Source organism: Geotrypetes seraphini, chromosome 1 (assembly GCF_902459505.1).
Source record: "Geotrypetes seraphini chromosome 1, aGeoSer1.1, whole genome shotgun sequence".
NCBI lineage: Eukaryota > Metazoa > Chordata > Amphibia > Gymnophiona > Dermophiidae > Geotrypetes > Geotrypetes seraphini.
In genome coordinates, this window is record NC_047084.1 from 212,876,120 (window position 1) to 212,900,632 (window position 24,513).

Sequence of the window (24,513 nt, forward strand, 5' to 3'; positions counted from 1 at the left end):
TAAGGACCCTCACAAGTGTGAGGCCTTAAGCATCTGAACCAGTCAGGGCCTTAGCTTCTTCCCCATGTATCACATGATGCATCAAGGAGGAGAAGGCCCCCCCCCCCCATTTTGAATTGGTAGGCCTTAGAGCTGGAGGGACCAAGCCTTCCTCCTGTGTTCTGGGGAGGCATTCAGGGGATGGGAGGAAGTTCAGTGGAGCATACGGTGGCATGAGGGAGTGGGCAACCCTCCTGACTTTTTTTTTTAGGTGGGGAAGGGGGAGGGGGGATGGTTTGGGGGGGTGCCTGGCATGGGTGGAGTACTCCATTGGCAGGAGGATGTGAGCATCCCGCCTGCCAATTTTTTCTCATGGGAGGGGTCAGCAAGGCAGGAAGGAGTGGGCATCCCTCCTGCCAATATTCCCTGGAGCGAGGAGGGTCGGTCTCCAGTGCTGGTTTGTTGGACAGATGTCAGGGAGGTCCATCATCTGCGGGGGGTGCTTTTTTTCTTTTTTCCTCTTTTTTTTAATGGGGCAGATATTGTGAGTGTGTAACACACTGCTTCTATGTCCGTAAAAAAAAAAAAAAAAAAAAAAAAAGGTTTCCTGTCCCAAACAGCTGAGTGTTAGGAGGCTGCTTCAGGGCTTCCCCTGTCGGCTCTGCACATGTGTGAGAGTCTCTCTCACAGTGATCAATAGACGGAAGAGATGGGGATTACGACGAACCTCCGTGTGAATCATTTGCATGCAAAATTTTTAGTGCATCAATAGCTCTTTTAGAATCAGCCAAAAATTGGATCGGAGTAGACCCACTCGGTCTTACCAATCCTGTGTAGTACATCTAGCTCCGAGGGGAAAAACACGCGGTGAGCCGATATGTGCTTTGGGTCATCAAATGTGATCGTCACTAAAGCAGTCAAAACTGGTTTAGCGACAACTGCTGACTTTAGTTCATCAGGGCCTGAGAGACATAGCGCAAGCTCATAATACAGCAATAGAGAGAATGTCTTTGGTGTGGTGGAAAACAACTGAGATCCACCCTTCTAAGACTAAGATTTAATTTAAAAAAATCACATTTACAGCCTACATCATGTGTCAATATTGGAAGAAAAGATCAAGCTCTATGTTAAACTTTATTTTGTTCCTGTTTTTTCTCTCCATCTCAACATGTTTTCAAATGGCTTCCTAGAGTCCTAGGCCTAGAGCAGGTGCCTGAGATTTCTTCCATCCTTGCATATTGTCTGTTTAATTTCTACCACCACTGGGATAAGTACTTTCATAATTTATAGTTTATAGAATCTGGCCCTTACTAAATAATAAGAAACCCCCAGTGAGACAAGAACCCACAAATCTAGCAACCACAATCTTTATCCATCTGGGATCCTCAGATGCCATGACTAGTTCTTACATCAATTCACTGGGTTCTGTTATTAATTATGACAGTGGGGCCAACCAGAGAAATGTAAAATATCCTGTGCATCTATTGATTAAGTTACTACCTGTCCGTGAGAAAAGATTTGTGAGCCCTGTATAGAAAGGCTTGATACCAAGAGCTGAGGCCAATGTTGCAGTTGGTTGCAAAGTTTAAGAAGAGTTGAAGCTTAGATTATATATGACAGTTACATATTGTTCTTTAATCATTTTCAGTACCGAAAAGCTTGGAGACATAATATTTTTACTGGAATTACATTTTTTTGCTTTATCGTGGTCTATTTACTTTTGTTGGCACACAGCAGTGATTTTTGCTCAAGAAATGAATCCCATTACATTATATGATATCTAACCAGATACACAGAGGCCTTCATTCATTGACTGTGCATGGTAAGAACCAGAACACCCCTCTGTTTTTTTAATTTTTTTATTTTGATAATTCAAACCTCCTCCCCTTATTTCTTTGTTAGCTGTAAATGCTTTAAGTTTTCTATAAATATACTTAAGTCTGGCGTACACAATAAGAACATAAGAATAGCCTTACTGGGTCAGACCAATGGTCCATCAAGCCCAGTAGACTGTTCTCAATCCAGGTCTCTAGTATCTGGCCAAAACCCAAGGAGCAGCAATGTTCCATGCTACCAATCCAGGGCAAGCAGTTGCTTCCCCCATGTCTTTCTCAATAACAGACTTTGGGCTTTTCCTCCAGGAAATTGTTTAAACCTTTCTTAAAAACCAGCTACGCTATCCACTCTTACCACAACCTCTGGCAATGCATTCCAGAGCTTAACTATTTTCTGAGTGAAAAAAAAAAATTTCCTCCTATTGGTTTTAAAAGTATTTCCCTGTAATTCCATCGCCTGTCCCCTAGTCTTTGTAATTTTATAAGCTTAGGGCCAGATTCTGTATAGGATGCCTACATTAGGTGCCACTAAGCACTCTAATCAAGGACACCTAGTGACGCCTAACTTTGGAATCCACACTCAACTTTTTAAAAAAATTGATGTCGTAATTGACTGCGCCAGTTTTCAGCCAATCCAAAAAAAAAAAATTAAAATAATGAATTAAGAGTTAAACATTTTCATCTTTCCCTCTTCACATAGATATAAGAAAAAACTACCAAAAATACAGTTTGACACAACTTTATTAAATGTTGTTTAGTTAACATTTAACAAGAATAAATATTTCAATATATAGTCATATGTTAGTTGTGGCATTTTATAAGCATAGAAAGGATGTACAAACTGGAACTGAGATATGTTTGTGTCAGTAAGTTTCAAATTATGCTTGTATTATAGAATTAGATTGACCAACGTTGAACTTGTTCTAAAATGCTTCAAAAAATGGACATTTATGCTCCAGGAGAATCAATTGTCATAGCTATTAATATCTTATATATATCAAATGGCAGCACAGGTTAATTTATGCACTAAGGAGTACATTTTATAAACGGCATCCCAGTTGTAGGCGACGGTAGGCATCCTACCAATCGGGATGCAAAAAACAACCCGAGGCAGGCCGCCTATACTGTAGGTGTCTGTCATGGGTCAGGGAGATGCCTAGGGGCATTTAAACTCGCCCAAGGCTGGGCGTGGGCATGGTTTCGCCCAGAAGTGGCCTTAGGCAAGCTTAAGCGGCCACTAGGTCCGTGATAGGCACCTGAAATGTAGGCCATTGAAATGCTAGCCAACATTTCAAACAAGCGCAGCTGCTAAACTGATTGCAACAAGGAAATCTCCCTGTCACAATCAGCTGAGTGGTCGTGGCAAGGTACCCTCAAACCACTCCACAAGTCAGCTGGCAGGAGGGATGCTCACTCTCTCCTTCCACCACCTCCGACTCCCCACACACACTGCAGCAGAGAGATGCCCACTCCCTCCTGCCAGCACCCCCTGCAACATCCCTGGCAGGAGGGATGCCCACTTCCTCCTGCCAGCACCCCCCCTAATATCCCTGGCAGCCTTCCTGCCAGCCCTCCCCAAAGACAAGCCCACCCACCCCAACTTCCCCAACCCACCCATACCCTCCTAGACCTATTTCTCGCAGGCTGGCCAGAGGGATCCTTACTCCCTCCAACCAACAGGCCCACCTCCACAGAATGGAGGGTCTTCCCCTTCCTGGTTCTGGATGCACTGGGGAAGGGCCTAAGGCCCTGATTGGCCCAGGCGCCTGAGGCCTCACCCATAAGAGGGGACTTAGGCACCTGTGCAAACTGGAATCTTAGGCCTACCTCCAAGTACATTCTGGGATGCACTAAGAGTGACCTAAGGCTCTGATTGGCCAGATCCCTTAGGATAGATTGGAGTCTTAGGCTACTCCCAGTGCATCCCAGAATGCACTGAGGGGACAGCCTAAGATTCCGGTTAGCCCAGGAGCCTAAGATCCCTCCTATGGGCGGAGCCTTAGGTTCCTGGACCAATCAGGGCCTTAGGCCCCTCCACGATGCACCAGGAAGTGGATGGCTCGCCATTCTGTGGAGGTGGGCCTGCCAGTCGGAGGGAGTAAGCATCCTTCCAGCCGGCCTGCGCAAAATAGGTAATGGGGGTATTTGTGGGATCAAGGGGGGTTCCGGCAGTAGGGACTGTGCATCCCTCCTGCTGGGGATATTAAAGGGGTACTGGCAGAAGGGAGTGGGCATCCTTCCTGCCGGGATGTTGAGGGGTGTGCCGACAGAAGGGAGTGGGCATCCCTCTTGCTAGGTATGTTTTGGGGGAGGGGGTGCCGCAGACAGTGTGCGGGGGGGGGGTTAGGGGTAGCAGCATGAGGGAGTGGCCATCCCTCCTGCTAGCCAACTTGCAGTGGGGTTCCTTTGCTGCAATCTGTTCAGCAGCAACTCAATTCTCTAACCAGTGCCTATGACATGGATGCCAGTTAGAGAATTGGGGTGGTTATGTGGGGTTAGGTGTTTGTCTGTTAGGACAGATATGATTCTATGTAGGACTCCCATGTGCAATTCTCAAAAACCACTTAGGTGGCTTCTGAGACCTGGCATCCTATCCAGAATCAGGCCCTAACTGCATAGCCTGTTAAGGGGTAGGAAATGGGCAGGTCACGAAGAGGGAATGGGCATTGATTGTACATTACTATTACATGAACACTAACCACCACTGCATGCAAATTTGTCTCATTCATATTTGTGGATAGCTTGAAAATCTGACTGCTGCTGCTCTCCAGAACAGGCTTGAGATCCACTGCTTTATAAGAACTGAATAATTTTTAATGGCTAGTGCATCTTTGAATTAACTTCTTTTTGACAAAGAATTTCCTTTAGTTCATGTTTGCTGATTTTTTTTTTTGTATATTTTAAACAATACCAATGTGATTAATAGTTTTCTGACTGAACTGGAATCTCTATGTCTTGGGTCTGCTCTCTTGTTTTTTTGCATCTGAAGTCTTCGGATAAGACTTTGGTGACCACCCTGTACATCAATCTCTCCAAATGTTCCCTCCTTCTTCTCCCTGGTTTGGTTTTTTTTTTCAGCTATCCATAAGATATAAATCTCATCAGCCTTTCTATAATTTAAACCAGACCCTCAGTTTAACTTGTGTTAAGTATTTCCTGTTGGTTAATAATAAATCCCTATTTACATTTTTGGCATATGAATCTACTGTACTTCCTAATTCTCTTTCCAGACCCTTGTTGTAAGATTTTATACTCGTGCCAAATCTGTAAATGATTCAGCAATCTTGAATTAACCCCCTCTTTTATCAAGCTGCACTGTCAAGCGGTGCAAGCTAAATGCCAAGCTGCCCATCTAATCCTTTAGGCGGAATAGATTACTTATTTACTCATGTTCCATTTTTGCTCTTTTTTATACCCCTACTTATTTAGCTGACTGAGTAACTCTGGTCCTTTTACATGGCGATATTTTACTTCTTTTAAACTGAATTCCTTGTTGTCTAAGGCAATGGTTCCCAACCCTGTCCTGGAGGACTATCAGGCCAATCTGGTTTTCAGGCTAGCCCTAATGAATATGCATGGAGCACATTTGCATGCCTATCACTTCCATTATATGCAAATCTCTCTCATGCATATTCATTAGGGCTAGCCTGAAAACCCGAATGGTCCTCCAGGACAGGGTTGGGAACCACTGGTCTAAGGGATGTTGTAGTCATTTTTCTGCTTTTCTAGGTCACAATCACATACATAATTTGTGTGACATTCTTGAGTCTACTGACCACACTGACAGAAGACTATTGAGTGCTACAAAAAGTTGGTCCCAAAATCCATTTATCAATATCCATATGCCATTTGTTGCTTCCAGTGGCAAATAAAGATCATACAGCCTATTCAGTCTGTCCATCCATTTAAAGCTCTACCATTCCTTCCTGTCCCTCAGAGATGCTCTATGTTTGTTCCACACTTTCTTGAATTCAGATACAGTTAGGGTTACTAGATGTCCTGGTTTCCCCGGACATGTCTTCTTTTTGAGGAGTTTCTTGGGAGACCAGGTGGCTTTTTTATTTTACTACTTTTGTCCAGGGAAATTGGATATCTAGTAACCCTACAGCAGTGGTCTTCATGCAAAGCCCTTGGAGACCTGGGTGGCTCATGCACCTATCCGGAGTCCTGACCCTCACCCCCCCTTGGTGAGACTCGATGCTTGCTCACTGTTCTCATTCCTGCTCTAACTCTTCAGGCCATAGGCAGCGTGAGTGAGCACGGAGTAATGTGCCAATATGCAAACATTGGGTCCTAATTCCTGATGCAGTGCTAAGCGAAATGCTGGCTTGCCATTGTCTGAGGACCACCAAAGTACAGCGCACTGAAGGGTATTTAAGTAAAGAGAAGCAAAGTGTACACCATTAAAGAGTTTTTTCACGATAAGTAACGAGATATTTTTATAACAGTTCAAATGGCATAATGGACTAAGTATTTAATGGTGTGCACTCAGCATAAATAATCAAGGAGGTGGTGGCACAAGGAAGTTTTTTTTCAGCCGATGAGGTTGTTCCCTTTCTAGTCTACCTGCAAAATTTGTTTTAGCAGCAGATGTGGATCTTAGGCTTTTTCCTCCCCCCAAAAATTGCCTTTCCTTCACTTGTAATCACTCTTCCCTGAGTTTCAAGTTTATTTAAAATTTGATAAAAATGCTTATTTAAAATTTCTAAGCGAACTACAAAATAGCATTGAGGGAAGTCAAACAATTAAAATTAAAATATGAATACTACAAATTAAAAGAACTTACACACAGGAACTTGGTGGGAAAAGGGGTGAACTACAATGGTTTAAGGAAAGATATCAATGATGGAAAAAAAATCTAAGGGACACAACAGGAAAAAATCTTTGAAAGAGGTAGAAGGCAGTTGAGTAATAAGCATTTGTTCCATTTAGATAAGCTTAAAGTAATGATTTTAGGTTTCAAACACATACTTAAAGATAGAGGTTTTCAAGGAACTCTTAAATCTATCTAGAGAGGATTCTTCTCTAAGATGAGATTGGAGCGAGTTCCATATCTGGGGTGCAGTGAGAGGTTCGGGATTTGAATGACTATGGCTCATAAATTTCTTTGAATGTTGTTAGTGAGAGGTTGTATTGTAGTGTGGATTCTCTATATTTGTGTCAAACTTTTTGAATTTAGGTATCATTCTCTTCTGCACCCCTTATACTGGGAGCCTGTTTCATGCATCCATTATCCTTTCCATAAAGGGAAAGGGATTAGGATTGGGACTTATATACCACCTTTTGCAGTTATACAACCACACTCAAAGTGGTTTACATATAAGTTCTTCAAGCATTTTCCCTATCTGTCCCAGTGGGCTCATAGTCTATCTAATGGTGCCTTAGATCACTTAGCACACCTCCTGTGATTTTACAGGAAAGTATCAAGGCATATGCTCATTTTTACATTCTGATTTATAAATCTTACTTTTTAGCAGAAGTTTGCCATAAGCTTTTTACATAGAAACATGATGGCAGATAAAGGCCAAATGGCCCATCTAGTCTGCCCATCCACAGTAACCGTTATCTCCATTATTTTTTTTTATAGCGATCCTGCCGCCAAAGCACTTTGGGAGTCATTGTTGGGCGTTAAGCAAAAGGAAGCTATAATGGAAGTGAGAAGGCACCTGGTGGAGGCTGCAAGCAGAGAGAATTTACCGATCAAGATGAGCATGGGTAAGTGTGCCAGGTGGAATAATGAGGAACATAAGTATTGCCCCTGCCGGGTCAGTCCAGGGGTCCATCATGCCCGACAGTCCGCTCCCGCGGTGGCCCCCCAGGTCCATGATCTGTTAGTGATCCTAACCTAAAACGCTCATACCCTATTTGCTTAATGTCCTGTAAAGTAACCCTCTATCTGTACCCTGCAATCCCTTTCGCTTCCAGGAAGTCATCCAGTCCCTTTTTGAACCCCAGTATTGTACTTTGTCCTATCACCTCACTTGGAAGCGTGTTCCAGGTGTCCACCACCCTCTGAGTGAAGAAGAACTTCCTTGCATTCGTTTTGAATCTGTCTCCTCTCAGTTTTTCTGAATGACCTCTTGTTTTTGTTGTCCCCGCTAGTCTAAATAATCTGTCCCTCTCCACCTTCTCCATGCCTTTCATGATTTTGTAAGTCTCTATCATGTCCCCTCTCAGTCTCCTCTTTTCCAGGGTAAAGAGCCCCAGCTTGTCCAACCTTTCGGCATATGAAAGGTTCTCCATTCCCTTTATCATCCTTGTTGCTCTCCTCTGGACACTCTCAAGAATCGCCATGTCCTTCTTAAGGTACGGTGACCAGTACTGGACGCTGTATTCCAGATGAGGGCGCACCATTGCTCGATACAGTGGAAGGATAACTTCCTTCGTTCTGGTAGTGATACCTTTTTTGATAATGCCCAACATTCTGTTCGCTTTCTTTGAAGCCGCTGCACATTGCGCCGCCGACTTCATTGTTTTATCCACCAATACCCCCAGGTCTTTTTCTAGGTTGCCTTCCCCCAGTGCCCTCCCTCCCATCGTATAGCTGTACATGGGGTTCCCCTTCCCTATGTGCAAGACCTTACATTTCTCCACATTGAAGCTCATCTGCTATCTTTTTGACCACTCACTCAGTTTGTTCAGGTTGCTCTGCAGTTCTTTGCATTCCTCAACAGTTCTGACCCTGCTAGAGAGTTTTGTGTCGTCCGCGAACTTGATAACTTCGCACTTCATCCCTGTTTCCAGATCGTTAATGAATATATTGAACAGCAGCGGTCCCAGCACTGACCCCTAACCCCTTTCCAGTCAGAGTAGTGCCCTTTTACTCCTATCCTCTGCTTCCTGTCTGCCAGCCAATTTTTGATCCATCTGTGCACGTCCCCTTCCACCCCGTGGCTCCACAGTTTCTTTAGTAGGCACTCATGTGGTACCTTGTCGAAGGCTTTTTAGAAATCCAGATATAAGATGTCTATGGGGTCACCTTGGTCCAATTGTTTGCTTATCCCCTCAAAGAAATGCAATAGATTTGTTTGGCATGACCGTCCTTTACAGAAACCAGGCTGGCTTGTTCTCATCAGATTATTTTTTCTATATGCTCATTGATACCTTCCCTGATCAGTGATTCGGCCATCTTCCCCGGAACTGAGGTCAAGCACACCAATCTATAGTTCCCCGGGTCGCCTCTCGATCCTTATTTGAAGATCGATGTAACATTCGCTATCCTCCAGTCCTCCAGGATTACCCCTCAAGGAGGTGGATATAAGCAGTTTTAAAGTAGATAGGAATCTACTAGAAACTCAGCTAGAGGAACTGCTTTTGTAATTCAGTGGTAGAATCCCTGACTTGGAGTTACAAAATTGTGGATTTAAATCTCAGGATCCCCAGCTGGAAAGAAAGACTGGAGTATTGCATTCAATTCTGGTCTCCTTATCTCAAGAAAGATATAGCGGCACTAGAAAAGATTCAAAGAAGAGTGACCAAAATGATAAAGGGGATGGAACTCCTCTCATATGAGGAAAGGCTAAAAAGGTTAAGGGACTTCAGCTTGGAAAAGAGACAGCTGAAGGGAGATATGATTGAAGTCTACAAAATCCTGAGTGGAGTAGAACGGTGGATCGATTTTTTCACTCTTTCAAAAATTACAAAGACTAGGGGACACTCAATGAAGTTAAAGGGAAATACTTTTAAAACCAATAGGAGGAAATATTTTTTCACTCATGGAATAGTTAAGCTCTGGAACGCATTGCCAAAGGTTGTGGTATGAGCAGATAGCGTAGCTGGTTTAAGAAAGGTTTGAACAAGTTCCTGGAGGAAAAGTCCCTAGTCTGTTATTGAGAAAGACATGGGGGAAGCCATTGCTTGCCCTGGATCAGTAGCATGGAATATTGCTATTCCTTGGGTTTTGGCCAGATACTAGGGACCTGGATTGGTCACCGAGAAAACAGGCTACTGGGCTTGAGGGACCATTGGTCTGACCCAGTAAGGCTATTCTTATGTTCTATGTTCTTAAGTGAAGTAACCTGAGGAAGTTACAGCTTCTTCTCATCTTACTGAAGTTCTTCTATTCTGCCTTTATCTATTTAGTTCAAAATAAGAAGTCAGGCCAACTTGCCCAGGAATTACAATAGGAAGATTAACCCATCAATAACTAGGTATTAATCCTATATAAATAGATCAATATCCTATATAAATAGATCAATATCCTGAAACAAGAAAGATTTTAAAAATTAAAGTTGTTAAATCACAAGAGAATTGTGAAAAATTGCAAGAGGATCTTGTGAGATTGGGAGACTGGGCATCAAAATGGCAGATGATGTTTAATATGAACAAGTACAAAGTGATGCATGTGGGAAAGAGGAACCCGAACTATAGCTATGTGATGCAAGGTTCTATGTTAGGAGTCACTGCGTAGGAAAATAATCTAGGTGTCATTGTTGAGGATACATTGAAACCCTCAGCTCAATGTGCGGTGGTGGCTAAGAAAGCAAATAGAATGTTAGGAATTATCAGGAAACGAATGGAAAATAAAGATGAAAATATTAAAATGCCCTTGTATCTCTCTATGGTACAGGCACACCTCAAATACTGTGTGCAGTTTTGGTCGCAGTACCTCAAAAAAAGATATAGCGGAATTAGAAAGGGTACAGAGAAGGGTGACAAAAATGATAAAAGGAATGGAACAACTTCCTTATTAGGAAAGGCTAAAGCAGCAGACTCTGCAGCTTGGAGAACAGACGACTCAGGGATGACATGATAGAAGTCTATAAAATACTGAGTGGAGTGAAAAGGGTAGATGTGAATTGCTTGTTCACTCTTTCCGAAAATACTAGGACTAGGGAGCATGCGAAGAAGCTACTAAGTAGTAGATTTAAAACAAACCAGAGAAAATATTATTCATACAATGTGTAATTAAACTCTGGAATTTGTTGCCAGAGAACGTGGTGAAATAAGTTAGCTAACTACTACTACTGCTATTCATTCAGTTATGTCCAACCCTTGGAAACTCTGTAGGCCAGTCCTCGCCATGCTTCCCTGTTTTCTTTCATTTGCTTGATGTTCATTCCCTTGTCATTCTTGATGGTATCCAGCCAACGGACCTTTGGTCTCCCCTGCTTCCTTTTACCATTGACCATTCTAACTAGCACCTCCTTTTCTTCCCATAGCTGGCTCAAAGTGCTGGGAGGGTGGCAACACACAACATATCAACTGTGGCATTCATGTGGCTAAATGCTATGGGCTGGGGAAAGACCTGGTGACCTACCTCATAAAACCTTCACCATGAAACTGTATGGATCATAATCAATATGTTTCAGTTAGCTTAGCAGGGTTTAAAAAAGGTTTGGTTTTCTAGCTAGGTACTTGAGTCCTGGGTTGGCCACTGTTGGAAACAGGATACTGAGCTTGATGGACCTTCAGTCTGTCCCAATATGGCAATTCTTATGTTCTTATTTTCTAAACCTAAAATACTGTCCGCAAAAACAGAATCTTAAGGGAAATTGATTCCATAATTTTACCATTTGGTATTGAATAGACAAAGAAAACTGTGTAATAAATATCAAAATTTTTGACTCTGGAAATTTAAATTGAAAAAGTTTTCTAGTGGAATATTTATTAGAAGGACCCTGTAACAATTTTGCCAGAACAGTTAAATAACTGGGATCACTACCTGTTAAGATTTTGAAAAACCTGTAATTCCCAATTTAAACTTTATTCTAGATGTTAAAGATAACCAATGGTGTTTCTTGTAGTAAAGTTGTAAATGCTCAAATTTCCATAGCTCAAATATCAACCTAACTGCTCGATTTTGAACCATTTGTAAATGAGTTATAAGAGATTTAGAACAGATAACTAATATAAGATTACAATAAACCAGTCTGGATAGAATTAAGGCCTGCACTAAAATCCGAAAAGATTCATTGTCAAAATATTTTCTTATAGAAAAGGCAATGGCAAGAGATACTACTCGAAAGGATCCAGAGAAGAGCGACTAAAATGGTTAAAGGGCTGGAGGAGTTGCTGTTAAGTGAGAGATTAGAGAAACTGGGTCTCTTCTCCCTTGCAAAGAGGAGACTGAGAGGGGACATGATCGAAACATTCAAGATAATGAAGGGAATAGACTTAATAGATAAAGGCAGGTTGTTCACTCTCTCCAAGGTAGAAAGAACGAGAAGGCACTCTCTAAAGTTAAAAGGAAATAGATTCCGTACAAACGTAAGGAAGTTCTTCTTCACCCAGAGAGTGGTGGAAAGCTGGAATGCTCTTCCTGAGGCTGTTATAGGAGAAAACATTCTCCAGGGATTCAAGACAAAGTTAGACAAGTTCCTGCTAAACCGGAACGTACGCAGGTAGGGCTAGTCTTAGTTAGGGCACTGATCTTTGACCTAGAGGCCATCGCGTGAGTGGACTGCAGGGCACAATGGACCACTGGTCTGACCCAGCAGTGGCAATTCTTATGTTCTTATACGGGAAGAGGAATAGCCAGCAAGAAAGGGAGATGATAATGCCTCTGTTTAAGTCTCTGTTGAGATGTCAGATTATTGTGAACTGTTAAGACTCAGAGTCCATACCTTCAGAAGGACATAAACAGGATGAAATGAATTCAGAGGGTGGCTGCTGAAATAGTCAGTGGTCTCTGTCATAAAGTATTTAGGAACAGGCTTACAAATGTTTAGTAAACATGCTTTGAAAGTGAGGCAGAAGAGAGGAGATAGGATACTGACATTTAAATATCTGAGGTATAAGTGGATAGGAAGCAGGCCTCCTTCAATTGAATGGAAACTTTGGAACAAGGGGATCATAAGATGAAGTTGAAATGGGATAGATTCAGGAATTATTATTATTATTTTTTTTTTTTTATAGAGTGATGGATGCCTGGATCAACCTAACAGTAGAGGTGATAGAAAGGAAATCTCTGAATTTAAGAAAACAAGTTTATTCAAGTTTATTAGGATTTTTTTATATACCGCCTATCAAGGTTATCTAAGCGGTTTTACAATCAGGTACTCAAGCATTTCCCCTATCTGTCCCGGTGGGCTCACAATCTATCTAACGTACCTGGGGCTACGGAGGATTAAGTGACTTGCCCAGGGTCACAAGGAGCAGTGCGGGATTTGAACCCACGACCCCAGGGTACTGAAGTTGTAGCTTAAACCACCGCGCCACACATTCCTCCGAGAACATAAGAGAAGTACAGAGAATCTTTCAGGGAGAAGAAGGCCTTGTAAAGCTTAGTAGCTGGTATGGATGGTGAGAGACTGGATTTGACTGTATGGCCTTTTTCTGCTGTCTTCTTTGTTTTCTATAATATTTCCATATTCCAGAGAGCTTACAATCTAAGGACTAGATTTAGTGAGTTATTGCAACAGACACTCATGTTATTGAACACAAGTCCCATTATTTTCAATGGGGCCTGTTTATAAATGCATTAATATAGTGTAGTTAATCTGACCCTATGTCGGCAGCCAAGACAGTAGAGAGTAATGTGAATTGACTAAGGCCACAAGCAATGCCAGTGGGAAAGTGAGATTGGAAACAGGATTTCCTTGGTTCTCAGCCCACTGTGTTAAGCACTGGGCACTCCTCCATGCTGCTGTTTACTGTAGATACTTGTATGTAAGTCTGCTTTGCATATGTTACATCCTACCTTTCACACCATCTGATGATTGACCTATAGGTTATGTGGACCCTATTCCCCCAACCCCCTCATCGGGGTCCAGCAGCTAATCTTCTGTGGTTTGCCATGATCATGTGGCCAACAGCTGAGAGAGCATAAGTGTGGCACAGTGGTTAAAGCTACAGTCTCAGCACCCTGGAGTTGTGGGTCCAAACCTATGCTGTTCCTTGTGACCCTGGGCAAGTCACTTAATCCCCTCATTGCCCCATGCACATTAGATTGTGAGCCCACCGAGACAGACAGGGAAAAATGCTTGAGTACCAGAATAAACTCATGTAAACTATTCTGAGCTCTGAAGTTTCAAGTTTTAATAAGGTTTGTTGTATACGCAATATCATATACTTTAATGCGTATAAAATTTTTAAAAAAATAAGGGACAAAACAAAACATTTTTTATACAATTGAATACAAATTATATATATTCTAATACATAACTGATACAGAGGGTGAGGGGGATGAACTATAATCTTTAAAAAAAGAGAAGAAACATTTAAGGAAGAACACTTATGGTGGGAGTGGTGAAGGAGGAAAAAGAGGTCGCGGAGAGACTTAACAAGTTCTTTTCGTCTGTATTTACAAACGAAAATGCAACCAACATACCAGAACCTGAGCAATTCTTCAATGGAAATCAAGCACAAAAATTAACATCCATGGAAGTGAGCCTTGAAGATGTGCGCAGGCAGTTAGAAAAACTAAAACCTGACAAATCCCTGGGTCCGGACGGAATCCATCCAAGGGTTCTGAAGGAACTAAAGGAGGAGATAGCGGAACTACTGCAGCAAATTTGCAACCTATCCCTGAAAACAGGCATGATCTCAGAGGATTGGAAGATAGCCAACGTTATGCCCATCTTTAAAAAGGGATCAAGAGGTGACCCGTGAGTCTGACCTCAGTTCTGGGGAAAATGACGGAAGCACTGATAAAAGAAAACATCGATGAACATTTTGAAAGAAACTGACTTCTGATAACCAGCCAATATGGTCTCTGCAGGGGGAGATCGTGCCTAACTAACTTATTGCACTTCTTCGAAGGAATTAACAAACGGATGGACAGAGGAGACCCCATAGATATCATATACCTAGATTTCCAAAAAGCCTTTGACAAGGTGCCTCATGAACGTCTACTCCGGAAACTGAAGAACCATGGAGTGGACGGAGACGAACATAGATGGATCAGAAACTGGTTAGCGGGTAGGGGTGAAGGGCCACTACTCGGACTGGAGGAGGGTTACGAGTGGTGTTCCGCAGGGCTCGGTGCTCGGGCCGCTGCTATTTAATATATTCATAAATGATCTAGAAACAGGGACGAAGTGTGAGATAATAAAATTTGCGGATGACACCAAACTATTTAGTGGAGCTCGGACAAAGGAGGACTGCAAAGAATTGCAAAGGGACTTGAACAAACTAGGAGAATGGGCGACGAGATGGCAGATGAAGTTCAACATTGAGAAGTGTAAAGTATTGCATATAGGAAGCAGAAACCTGAGGTACAACTATACGATGGGAGGGATATTATTGAATGAGAGTACCCAAGAAAGGGACTTGGGAGAAATGGTGGACATGACAATGAAGCCGACGGCACAGTGCGCAGCAGCAGCTAAGAGAGCGAATAGAATGCTAGGTATAATCAAGAAGGGTATTACAGCCAGGACAAAGGAAGTTATCCTGCTGTTGTATCGGGTGATGGTGCGTCCGCATCTGGAGTACTGCATACAATATTGGTCGCCGTACCTTAAGAAGGATATGGCGTTACTCAAGAGAGTTCAGAGGAGAGCGACACATCTGATAAAAGGGATGGAAAAGCTTTCATACGCTGAGAGATTGGAGAAACTGAGTCTCTTTTCCCTGGAGAAGAGGAGACTTAGAGGGGATATGATAGAGACTTACAAGATCATGAAGGGCATAGAGAGAGTAGAGTGGGACAGATTCTTCAAACTTTCAAAAAATAAAAGAACAAGAAGGCATTCAGAAAAGTTGAAAGGGGACAGATTCAAAAAAATGCTAGGAAGTTCTTCTTTACCCAACGTGTGGTGGACACCCAGAATGCGCTTCAAGAGAACGTAATAGGGCAGAATACGGATTGGACAATTTCCTACTGGAAAAGGGGATAGAAGGGTATAGATAGAGGATTACTGCACAGGTCCTGGACCTGTTGGGCCGCCACGTGAGCGGGCTGCTGGGCACGATGGACCTCAGGTCTGACCCAGCAGAGGCATTGCTTTATATTCTTATGTTTTTATGGGAACACAAAAGAGAAAAACAACAAAAAAAAGGATATAAAGGCAGAAATGATCATAGAAAAAAGAAGATAAATTTATGACCTACTCGTAGGTCTAATTAAGATCTAAAAGATTTAGTGATTGATAAGTTAAGCTATCTATGTTTCAAATGCATCCTTGTACAGGAAGATTTTTAAGGAATGCTTGAAATTTTCTAAAGAAAGTTCATTGCGTAAGTATATTGGTTAATTGTTCCAAAGCTGGGGTGCTATAACCGAGAAAATGGTAGATCTCCTGGTCCCTATTACTTTTAAAGAAGGGATAGTCAGTAAATGTTGTTGTGTTGATCTAAGTGCCCTGAATGGAGAATATGGTATCAAGAGACGATCCAAAAATATTGGAGCGTGCGATTGTTGAATTTTAAACGTTAACAGTATAATTTTAAAAGTTATTCTATGTGTGATTGGTAACCAATGTGCTGTGCATTCTCCTGGGAGAACGGTATAGAAAACTGAATAAATAAATAGCTGCTTTAGCTGCTTTCCTCCATTATTCTTCCTGGAGCTCTCGTTCACATTTCCTGCTGGGCAGAGTATGGGACATGGCAGTGCACTTGAGCAGGGGCCTCTAAAGGAAGGCATCGCACTGGTGCAGAAACAGTATTTTAAGCTCCAAAAAGAGGTATGAAAGAATGCCTAATATTTATGGTTAGTAGATGTCTGGGAAAACCCAGACATGTCCTCTTTTTAGAAGACTATCCAGGTGCCCGGATGGATTTCCAAAACCAGGCAATTTGTTCGGGTTTTGGAAAGCCTCGAGCTTGGGGCTATGTCTGGAGAGCCACTGAGCATGTGCGAATGCTGCATGATGATAACTACTCATTTTTAGTAATGTAGTTAATATTAGACTATTGTAATTCCAGGAAAAATAGTCTAGCTCTTGGCATATAATCTGCTTTGAATTTTATGGCATAAGTGGAATATAAGAGATAAGTATATAATGTAATGCAATGTGTCATATGGGGAAGAGAGGGGGAGAATATGCTTCTTGCTGCTGCCCATAGGACTACAGAGATGAGGCCCTGGAACCGAAATGATGGGGAGGGAAATGCTGAAACCAATGGCAGACGCATGTATAGGTTGTCCCCCCCCCCCCCAATGTTTAACTTTACAATCAGTTATAAATTTTTTGACTTATTCAAGTTAACTTGATTTGTTGCACCTTTATTAAATGACTTACTGCAGAAGTGCTCAAGCTTGGTCTTTGAGGACTAAAATCTATTAGGTTTTCCAGGCTTTCCCCCTCTTTTTTTCCATACCACTTATGCTCATCAGCAACTTATGCATCCCCCATCCCAGCATTTCTTTCTTCACTAACTAGCCTTTCTGTTTTCCCGATATGAGTCTCTCTGCCATCTATTCCTTCCTCCAGCTCCCCCAGTAAGCCTCATCAGCCTCTGTTTCACCCCTCCTACCTTCCTTCCTTCAGTTCTTCTACCACTTTCTTTCTGCTGCTTCCCCAGTTTCTCTCCCTCTCTCTAGCCATTGTTTTGTTGGATCGTAGCTATCTTGCTACAACCCTTTAGGTTAATATTTTTGCCGCTGTGTATATGTCTTCACTTGGAGGCTGATTTTGCTGCCGCCACCACTGCATCTATGCCAGTCTTCATGAACCAGTTCTGCTGCCACTTCATAAGCCAGTTTTGACCCCAATGGGCTGAATTTCTTGTTCTCATTTCAGTGTCATCCTGCCCAGCCCATGCCTCCTTGCGGAGCCATAAAACTTGTTAATGCTGTTGTCTGTATTCTGGCCCTTACAGGATCATTGTGAGATGATGGTGTAACTGTTACCACCTCATCTATCTGTTCTGTTTCTCACAGGCCTACTCGCTTGTGAGAATCCCCCTGCGTTGCAAAAAAGACTAAATTGTGCAGGGGAGGGAAACTCCACACCAGTTCTGCTTTGCACAGTATAGCAGAGTTTCCTCAAGAGTTATAATCTCTTCAAGAAAATGATTATTTATTTAGTATTTATACACCACTTATAGCCTGAGTGGTTTACATTAAGTATTTCTCCCTATCTGTCCTAGTGGACTCACAATCTGACTAATGTACCTGGGACAATGGAATGTTAATTGCCTTGCCCAGGTTCAGAAGGAGCAGTGCTGGGCTTGAACCCTCAACCTCAGGGTGCTAAGGCTGCAACCCTAACTACTAGGCCATTCTTCCACTCCAAAAAGAGTTGCTCTGAGTCTCTGGAGCAACTCCATTTTTGATATGGATTTCAAAACTCTTTGAGCAACTCTCTTTTGGATATGGACAATCTGGAGAATTTATAGCTGATGTTCCGACTCTGACTCCGACTCCTCAGTTTTTTATACTTCAGACTCCGACTCCAGTATCCGAAATTTCCTCCGACTCCGACTCCTTGACTCCGACTCTGACTCCACAGCACTGACTAATTTCCAGATCGTTAAAATGGAATGTCAAGTTGAGAGAAATGAGCATTTTTCGACACCACCTTCTTTTTGCTTTTAATCAAGGTTCTAAGGCTGCAGAAGCTGCTCGCAACATTTGTGCTGTGTATATAGTGGGTGCTATAGCTGAAAGAATCGCTCATGATTGGTATGCCAAGTTCAAAAATGGAGTCGGTAGATAAATGTTCCGACTCTGACTCCTCAGTTTTTTGTACTTCTGACTCCGACTCCAGGTACCCGAAATTTCCTCCGACTCCGACTCCACAGCCCTGGCTGCAACCGCCGCCCTTGAAACAGCATTTTCTAAAACAGGGACTCTGTCAGGCTGCTTTTTAAGCTGTGGTGTAATTGAAGCAGCTGGACTCTCAAAGTTAAGCTAAATGCTATTGATTTTGGACTTGTGTGCTCTTAAAAAATTTGCTTGTGATTTACTTTGCATTTTCACTTTCATGTGTTTTTGTGGACTTCAGTTAAAATGGACTTTAGTAGAACGTGGAGGGTTTTTGACCAGTGACTATAGCAGCTCCTTTATTGCTATTTATAGACTATTGAAGTTTTAAATAAGGAGCGTTGCCTCTGAGGTCTTTTTTCTTCACTGTTATATTTGCATTATTTTTAAAATTGTTTTATGTTGCTGGTGTTTAAAAGCAATTTCTTTACTATATATTTTGTTGTGTTTTAATTTTCTGTGATTTATATATAGTTTGTATCTCTGTAGAATTAGTTACTGTAAAATAGGACATAAAAGTAATTTTGAAATGTGCATAGTCACAAAAGTTTTAGCATATGAAGGTAATATTATTACAGACCATCTATGTGTAAAGTCTAAGTAGGGGGCTATTTTGTAAAGATATATAGGAGCCTATGTGCCCTTTATGTTAAAACAAAACAAAAAGCTACTTAAACCCTGCAGAAATAGTGGGTATAATTTCAGTTATATAATAGTGGGTTGCAGACATAGTCTGCAAGGATGGGAACAGGGACAGAGCCCGCAGGGATGGGGACAAACTTTGTCTCCTTGCCATTCTCTAGACTAGTATTAAACAGACTTTTCCAATTAGATGGAACAGCATCTATAAAATGCTAGTATCAATATGTAAAAACTTAACACATGTTAGACAATTGGCAACTGAATTCAGTGTTTAAAAAACATGCAAAGGCTATTGTTGAATATAAATAAACTGCTGTTAAATGGCATAATTTGTGTCTTGTCTGCCTCTGATGTGGCAACAAGAGTCTTGTCTGCTGATCAGACTCCTACTATCTGTAATGTCCTTCCATCATGTGCCCAGCTGCTTAAGCGTCTTACTGTTACTGCAATAGTTTTTTCCATCGTTGCTGGTATCAAGGAGCATTTCCAACATTTCATAAACACTTATTTTCCTGTTCATCCACTACATAGTGTAGGTTCTCTTCTACACCCATGTCTGAAAGACAATCCTATTATCTTCTTGGATGGTATAGAAATATAGGCAACAGAATCTTTGGGAAGGTTGTTCCAAAACCAGATTGAAATGGAAGGCTGTATTTGTGATATATAAACAATTGTACAGAATAATGGTGTCCTTTTTTAAAGTTGAATAAAAAAATTGAAATATAAAATCATAAGTGTTCAAAGCTTGTGCAAACGAAGACAGAACCCATAGAGACGGCGCGGAGATGGAGCCAGCAGGGATGGGGCTGGGGCCAGGATGAAAACAGAACCGACAGGGAGGGGACAGGGATAATCTTTGTCTCTGTTGTCATTCTCGTATTCCATTCATAAAATAGAGGAATACACATATGGTTTTTTATCCCACCCAAACCACACTGAAATCATACCTAAACCCTGCCTGCTTGAAATCTCTGCATAGTGTTGACTTCCACATGTTCTAAAAAAAAAAAAAAAAAGAGCATAGTTAGAACAACCGCCTCATCCAAACTACATCAACTAGACATAGGAAAACCCACACTCCATTCACACACCCTCCTATCAAAGAAGTCAAACAGAAAAAACTCTATAATGGCCTCCGAGCCACACAAGCAGCAAAACTCGACAACCACATCTCACCAATCTACTGATTATGACCCCTGACTACAAAACATTCAGAAAAGAAATAAAGACCCTACTTTTCAAGAAATTCTTGCAAACGACTCAATACCGCTAGCTCCTTCCCACTCCCCCATACCACTTCCCAATACCTTCCCAATTCCCCAAAGCAACCTCATCCACTCTTTATCTCCTCTAGAAATTACCAGATATCTTCTTCTTGTAATACGTTTTTTTGTCATTCTTTTGTAATCCGCTTTGAACTGCAAGGCAATGGCGGAATAGAAATCTCTAATGTAATGTAATGTAAATGCACTGAATCTGTCCCAGCTGACTTTCCCATTCACACCTTTCTCTTTCTAACATTTACTCTTTTACTGTGTTCTTCTATCCCTGTCCAATCCCCACAAGTGCTGTCCCATTCCTGAAAGCTCTGTCCTTATCTTCACAAGCCTCAAACACTTAAAAATCATGTGTTCAAGGCTTGTGTGGTTAAGAGAGAGCTTGCAAGAATGAGACAGGGGCAGAACTCGGGACGGGACTTTGATATTGAGATACCGCGGGGACAGTGGCGTACCTAGGGTATGTGGCACCCGGGGCCCATCATTTTTTGACACCCCCCCCATGTAAAAAAATATTTTTTGTAATAACCATGAAACGGAATAAATGGTCAGAATAGAAACAGGCAGTGAAAATTTTCTTATATTCCAAACATAACATAACATAAATTATGTCTGAATTGTCATGACATCAGAAGTACATATGGAGTAGTTGCAGGTGATGCTTGGGACAGTTCTGATTGTGTTAGTTCGGTTTTATGTGTTTTTTGAATAGAAGGGTTTTTATTTATTTTTGAAGGTTTTGTAGTCTGTGGTCGAGGTCAATAGGTTTTAGAGTTGGGGGTCGAGTGTTGCAGCTCGAATGGCTAGGAGGTTGTCGAACAGTTTTTTTCTTTTGACGTTTTTGGTTGGAGGGTGTGTGAATGGTGCGCGAGTTCTTCTATGTCTGTTTGAGGTAGATTGAATTATTTAGCTGAAGAAATTAGTTACCCCCTCATCCCACACACATTAATTCTTTTCCATTTTTGTTCCAATTATAAAAAACACTGATAAGTTCCCAGAAAAAAAATACATTAAAATAAGAAGTGAAAACAAAGGCCCCTACAGATGAGAACATAACATAAGAATAGCCTAACTGGGTCAGACCAATGGTCCATCATGCCCAGTAGCCCATTCTCATGGTAGCCAATCCAGGACACTAATACCTGGTCAAAACCCAAAGAGTAGCAACATTCCATGCTACCGATCCAGGGCAAGCAGACACTTCCCCCATGTCTTAATAACAGATTATGGACTTTTCCTCCAGGAATTTGTCCAAATCTTTCTTAAAAACCAGCTACACTATCTGCTTTTACCATAACTTCTGGCCACTTCATTTTTAAGTTTAGATCTTTCCTTTCAAACAGAGACCTTGCTAGATGTCAAATACAGCACAAGGTAACTTCACATGGACTTAGCTGTGCAGGAAATATGAATCTCCTCATACACCCACCATATAGTGCAAAAATGTGCAAAGGTCTGGTTTTTTTTTTTTCAATCACTACATAGCCTAATGCCACACAAGCAGCGCTGTTACAAACATATTCTGTAGGTCAATGCTAAGGATAACAAAGTTTCCTTCCTTGGACCAGAAGGAGATACTGATAAACCACTGGAAGAGATCCCAAAACAACACCCAAAGACCCACTCATTGTGTGAACCAGTTGAGTGGAGTGGACTAACTGGGGGGTGGAAATGGGCCCGGAGTTTGCTCAGCAGAATTTCCCAGACCACCTCTTCCTCTCAACACATTGACACGCTGCCACCACCACCACTAGGAACACCTCACTGGGTAGGCCAGCTATGCTATAAACTTTATAAAACACATTATTATATTTTCTTATAAAGCACATATTTTAACTGAACTCTCTGACATCCTCTGCCTTTCCATTCACAAAAATAGAAGGAAGAAAAGTTCCTATTTCCTGCTGTCTCATGTTCCCAGCCTATACAATATTTTTTTTCTGCAGACCCTTCAAAAGTCTGACCAAATCCTTGTTTCACTTGCATTATAAAGTACTGAGGATGTCATCTCTCCCCAATCCCAGGTCCTAAAGTCTAAGACAGTAGCGCAAACTAATGCTGCCAGATTCAGGAAAAAAAATTTCGATTTGATTCAGCCTATTGAATTGGTTTTTCAATTCGATTTTCCTGCCCAGTTGGGTGATTTTTTTCAAAACTCCTGGTGGGTTTTATAGCTTTTTCACCCCCTTTGGCTTCTCCTAATCACACTGGCGCTGAGGTGTAAATAAAATAAAGAAACAAAAAGGACTTTTCCTCTCTCTATTAAATCCTAGCTCACGTGTGCAGTCCAACACCAGCTCTGGCAGGATACACATTTCAAATCTGACATATTGTAATCACAAAACAGAAAATAAAATTAATTTTACTACCTTTTGTTGTCTGGTTATATTTCAAATCTTGTTGGTCCAAGGCTCTGGTTTTCTTCTGAAAACTTGCTTGCCAGGGTCTCCTTCTTTCTTCTTTCTGCATGCTAACCATCCATCTGCCAACTCTGTCCTCCCTTTCCATTTCCCTTCCCTCCCCAGGAAGTCTGGTATCTTTCCTTTTTTTCATCTCCCTCCACAGATCCACCTTTTCTTAACTACCCTTTCATCCGGCATCTCTCCCTCCTTCCCCACCACCCCAGAGTCCACCAAACTCTCCCTTTCTTTTCTCAATTACCCTCCTATCCAGTATCTCTATCCCTCCTCCATACCATCCCTTGTGTCCAATTTCTCTCCCTTTCTGTTCCTTCCCTCCCTAAATCCCATGGTCCATCATCTCTCTCCCTCTCCTCTATTTTCAGACCCATTATTTCTTCACCCCCAAAGTTTGGCATATGCACGTCTCTTTGAACACCCCCTTCCCTCCGTGTACTTCTAAACCAGGGTCCCCCCCAAAGGCCTGTCCCACTTAAAGGTCTGCCTGTCCCCCCTTGAAGGCCTGCACCCCCTTGAAGGCCTGTCCCCCCCTTGAATGCCTGTCCCTCCTTGAAGGCCTGCACCCCCCCTTGAATGTCTGCACCCCCCCGAAGGCCTACACCCCCCCAAAGGCCTGCCCCCCCCTTTGTAGGCCTGACCCACCCCCTTGTAGGCCTGTCCCCCCTAGTAGGCCTGTCCCCCCCTTGAAGGCCTGTCCCCCACTTGAAGGCCTGTCCCCCCCTTGAAGGCCTGTCCCCCCCTTGAAAGTCTGCACCCCCCTCGAAGGCCTGTCCCCCCCCTTAAAGGCCTGTCCCACCCCCTTGTAGGCCTGTCCCCCCCTTGAAGGCCTGCACCCCCTTGAAGGTCTGCACACCCCCGAAGGCCTCTCCCCCCTCCTTGAAGGCCTGCCTGTCCTCCCCTTGAAGGCATGTCCCCCCCCTTGAAGGCCTGCCTGCCTGCCTGTCACCCCCCCCCCCTTGAAAGCCTGCCTGCCTGCCTGCCCGCCCGCCCCCACCCTGAAGGCCTGATGCCCTGACCCACCCCGAAGGACCGCTCGCCCCCCTGGCCTTCCCGCACCACCTATGAAGCAGCCCGCAGCAGGATCGCAATGTCAGCGATCCCTGTGCTGCTTCGGCGCTGCTTCATGCGCCGTGGTCCCGCCCCTCCTCTGATGTCAGAGGAGGGGCAGGACCGCGGCGCAGGAAGCAGCGCCCAAGCAGCTCAGGGATCGCTGACATTGCGATCCTGCTGCGGGCTGCTTCATAGGTGGTGCAGGAAGGTCAGTGGGGCGATCGGTCCTTCGGGGGTGGGGGGGACTAAACGGCAAGGCCGGGAGCACCCCCTCACAGCTGGCACCCGGGGCGGACCGCTCCCCCCCCCCCCCTTGGTACGCTACTGCGCGGGGACAGGGACAAATTTGTCCCCGTGCCATTCCTTAGTTTATAGCAGTCTTCCTATGGCATCAGCTTGCTTCTTTTCATTTTCTTCCCATTGTTCTTAGATACGATGTTTGTATTTTTGTAGTTTAGTGCACTTAGTAACATAGTAACATAGTAACATAGTAGATGACGGCAGATAAAGACCCGAATGGTCCATCCAGTCTGCCCAACCTGATTCAATTTTTTATTTTTTATTTTTTATTTTTTTTTTTCTTCTTAGCTATTTCTGGGCGAGAATCCAAAGCTTTACCCGGTACTGTGCTTGGGTTCCAACTGCCGAAATCTCTGTTAAGACTTACTCCAGCCCATCTACACCCTCCCAGCCATTGAAGCCCTCCCCTGCCC

General features: G+C 42.8%; 1 protein-coding gene across 2 annotated transcripts in view; it reads left to right on the forward strand.

The window, feature by feature from the left end:
* Positions 1 to 24,513, forward strand: part of SCFD2 (sec1 family domain containing 2) — a 622,955-nt gene that overhangs the window by 43,544 nt on the left and 554,898 nt on the right. For both annotated transcript variants that reach the window (XM_033945427.1, XM_033945418.1), the window contains exon 3: positions 7,402 to 7,529. In XM_033945427.1, the coding sequence (XP_033801318.1) occupies positions 7,402 to 7,529 (128 nt within the window). The remainder of the gene's footprint in view (positions 1 to 7,401; positions 7,530 to 24,513) is intronic.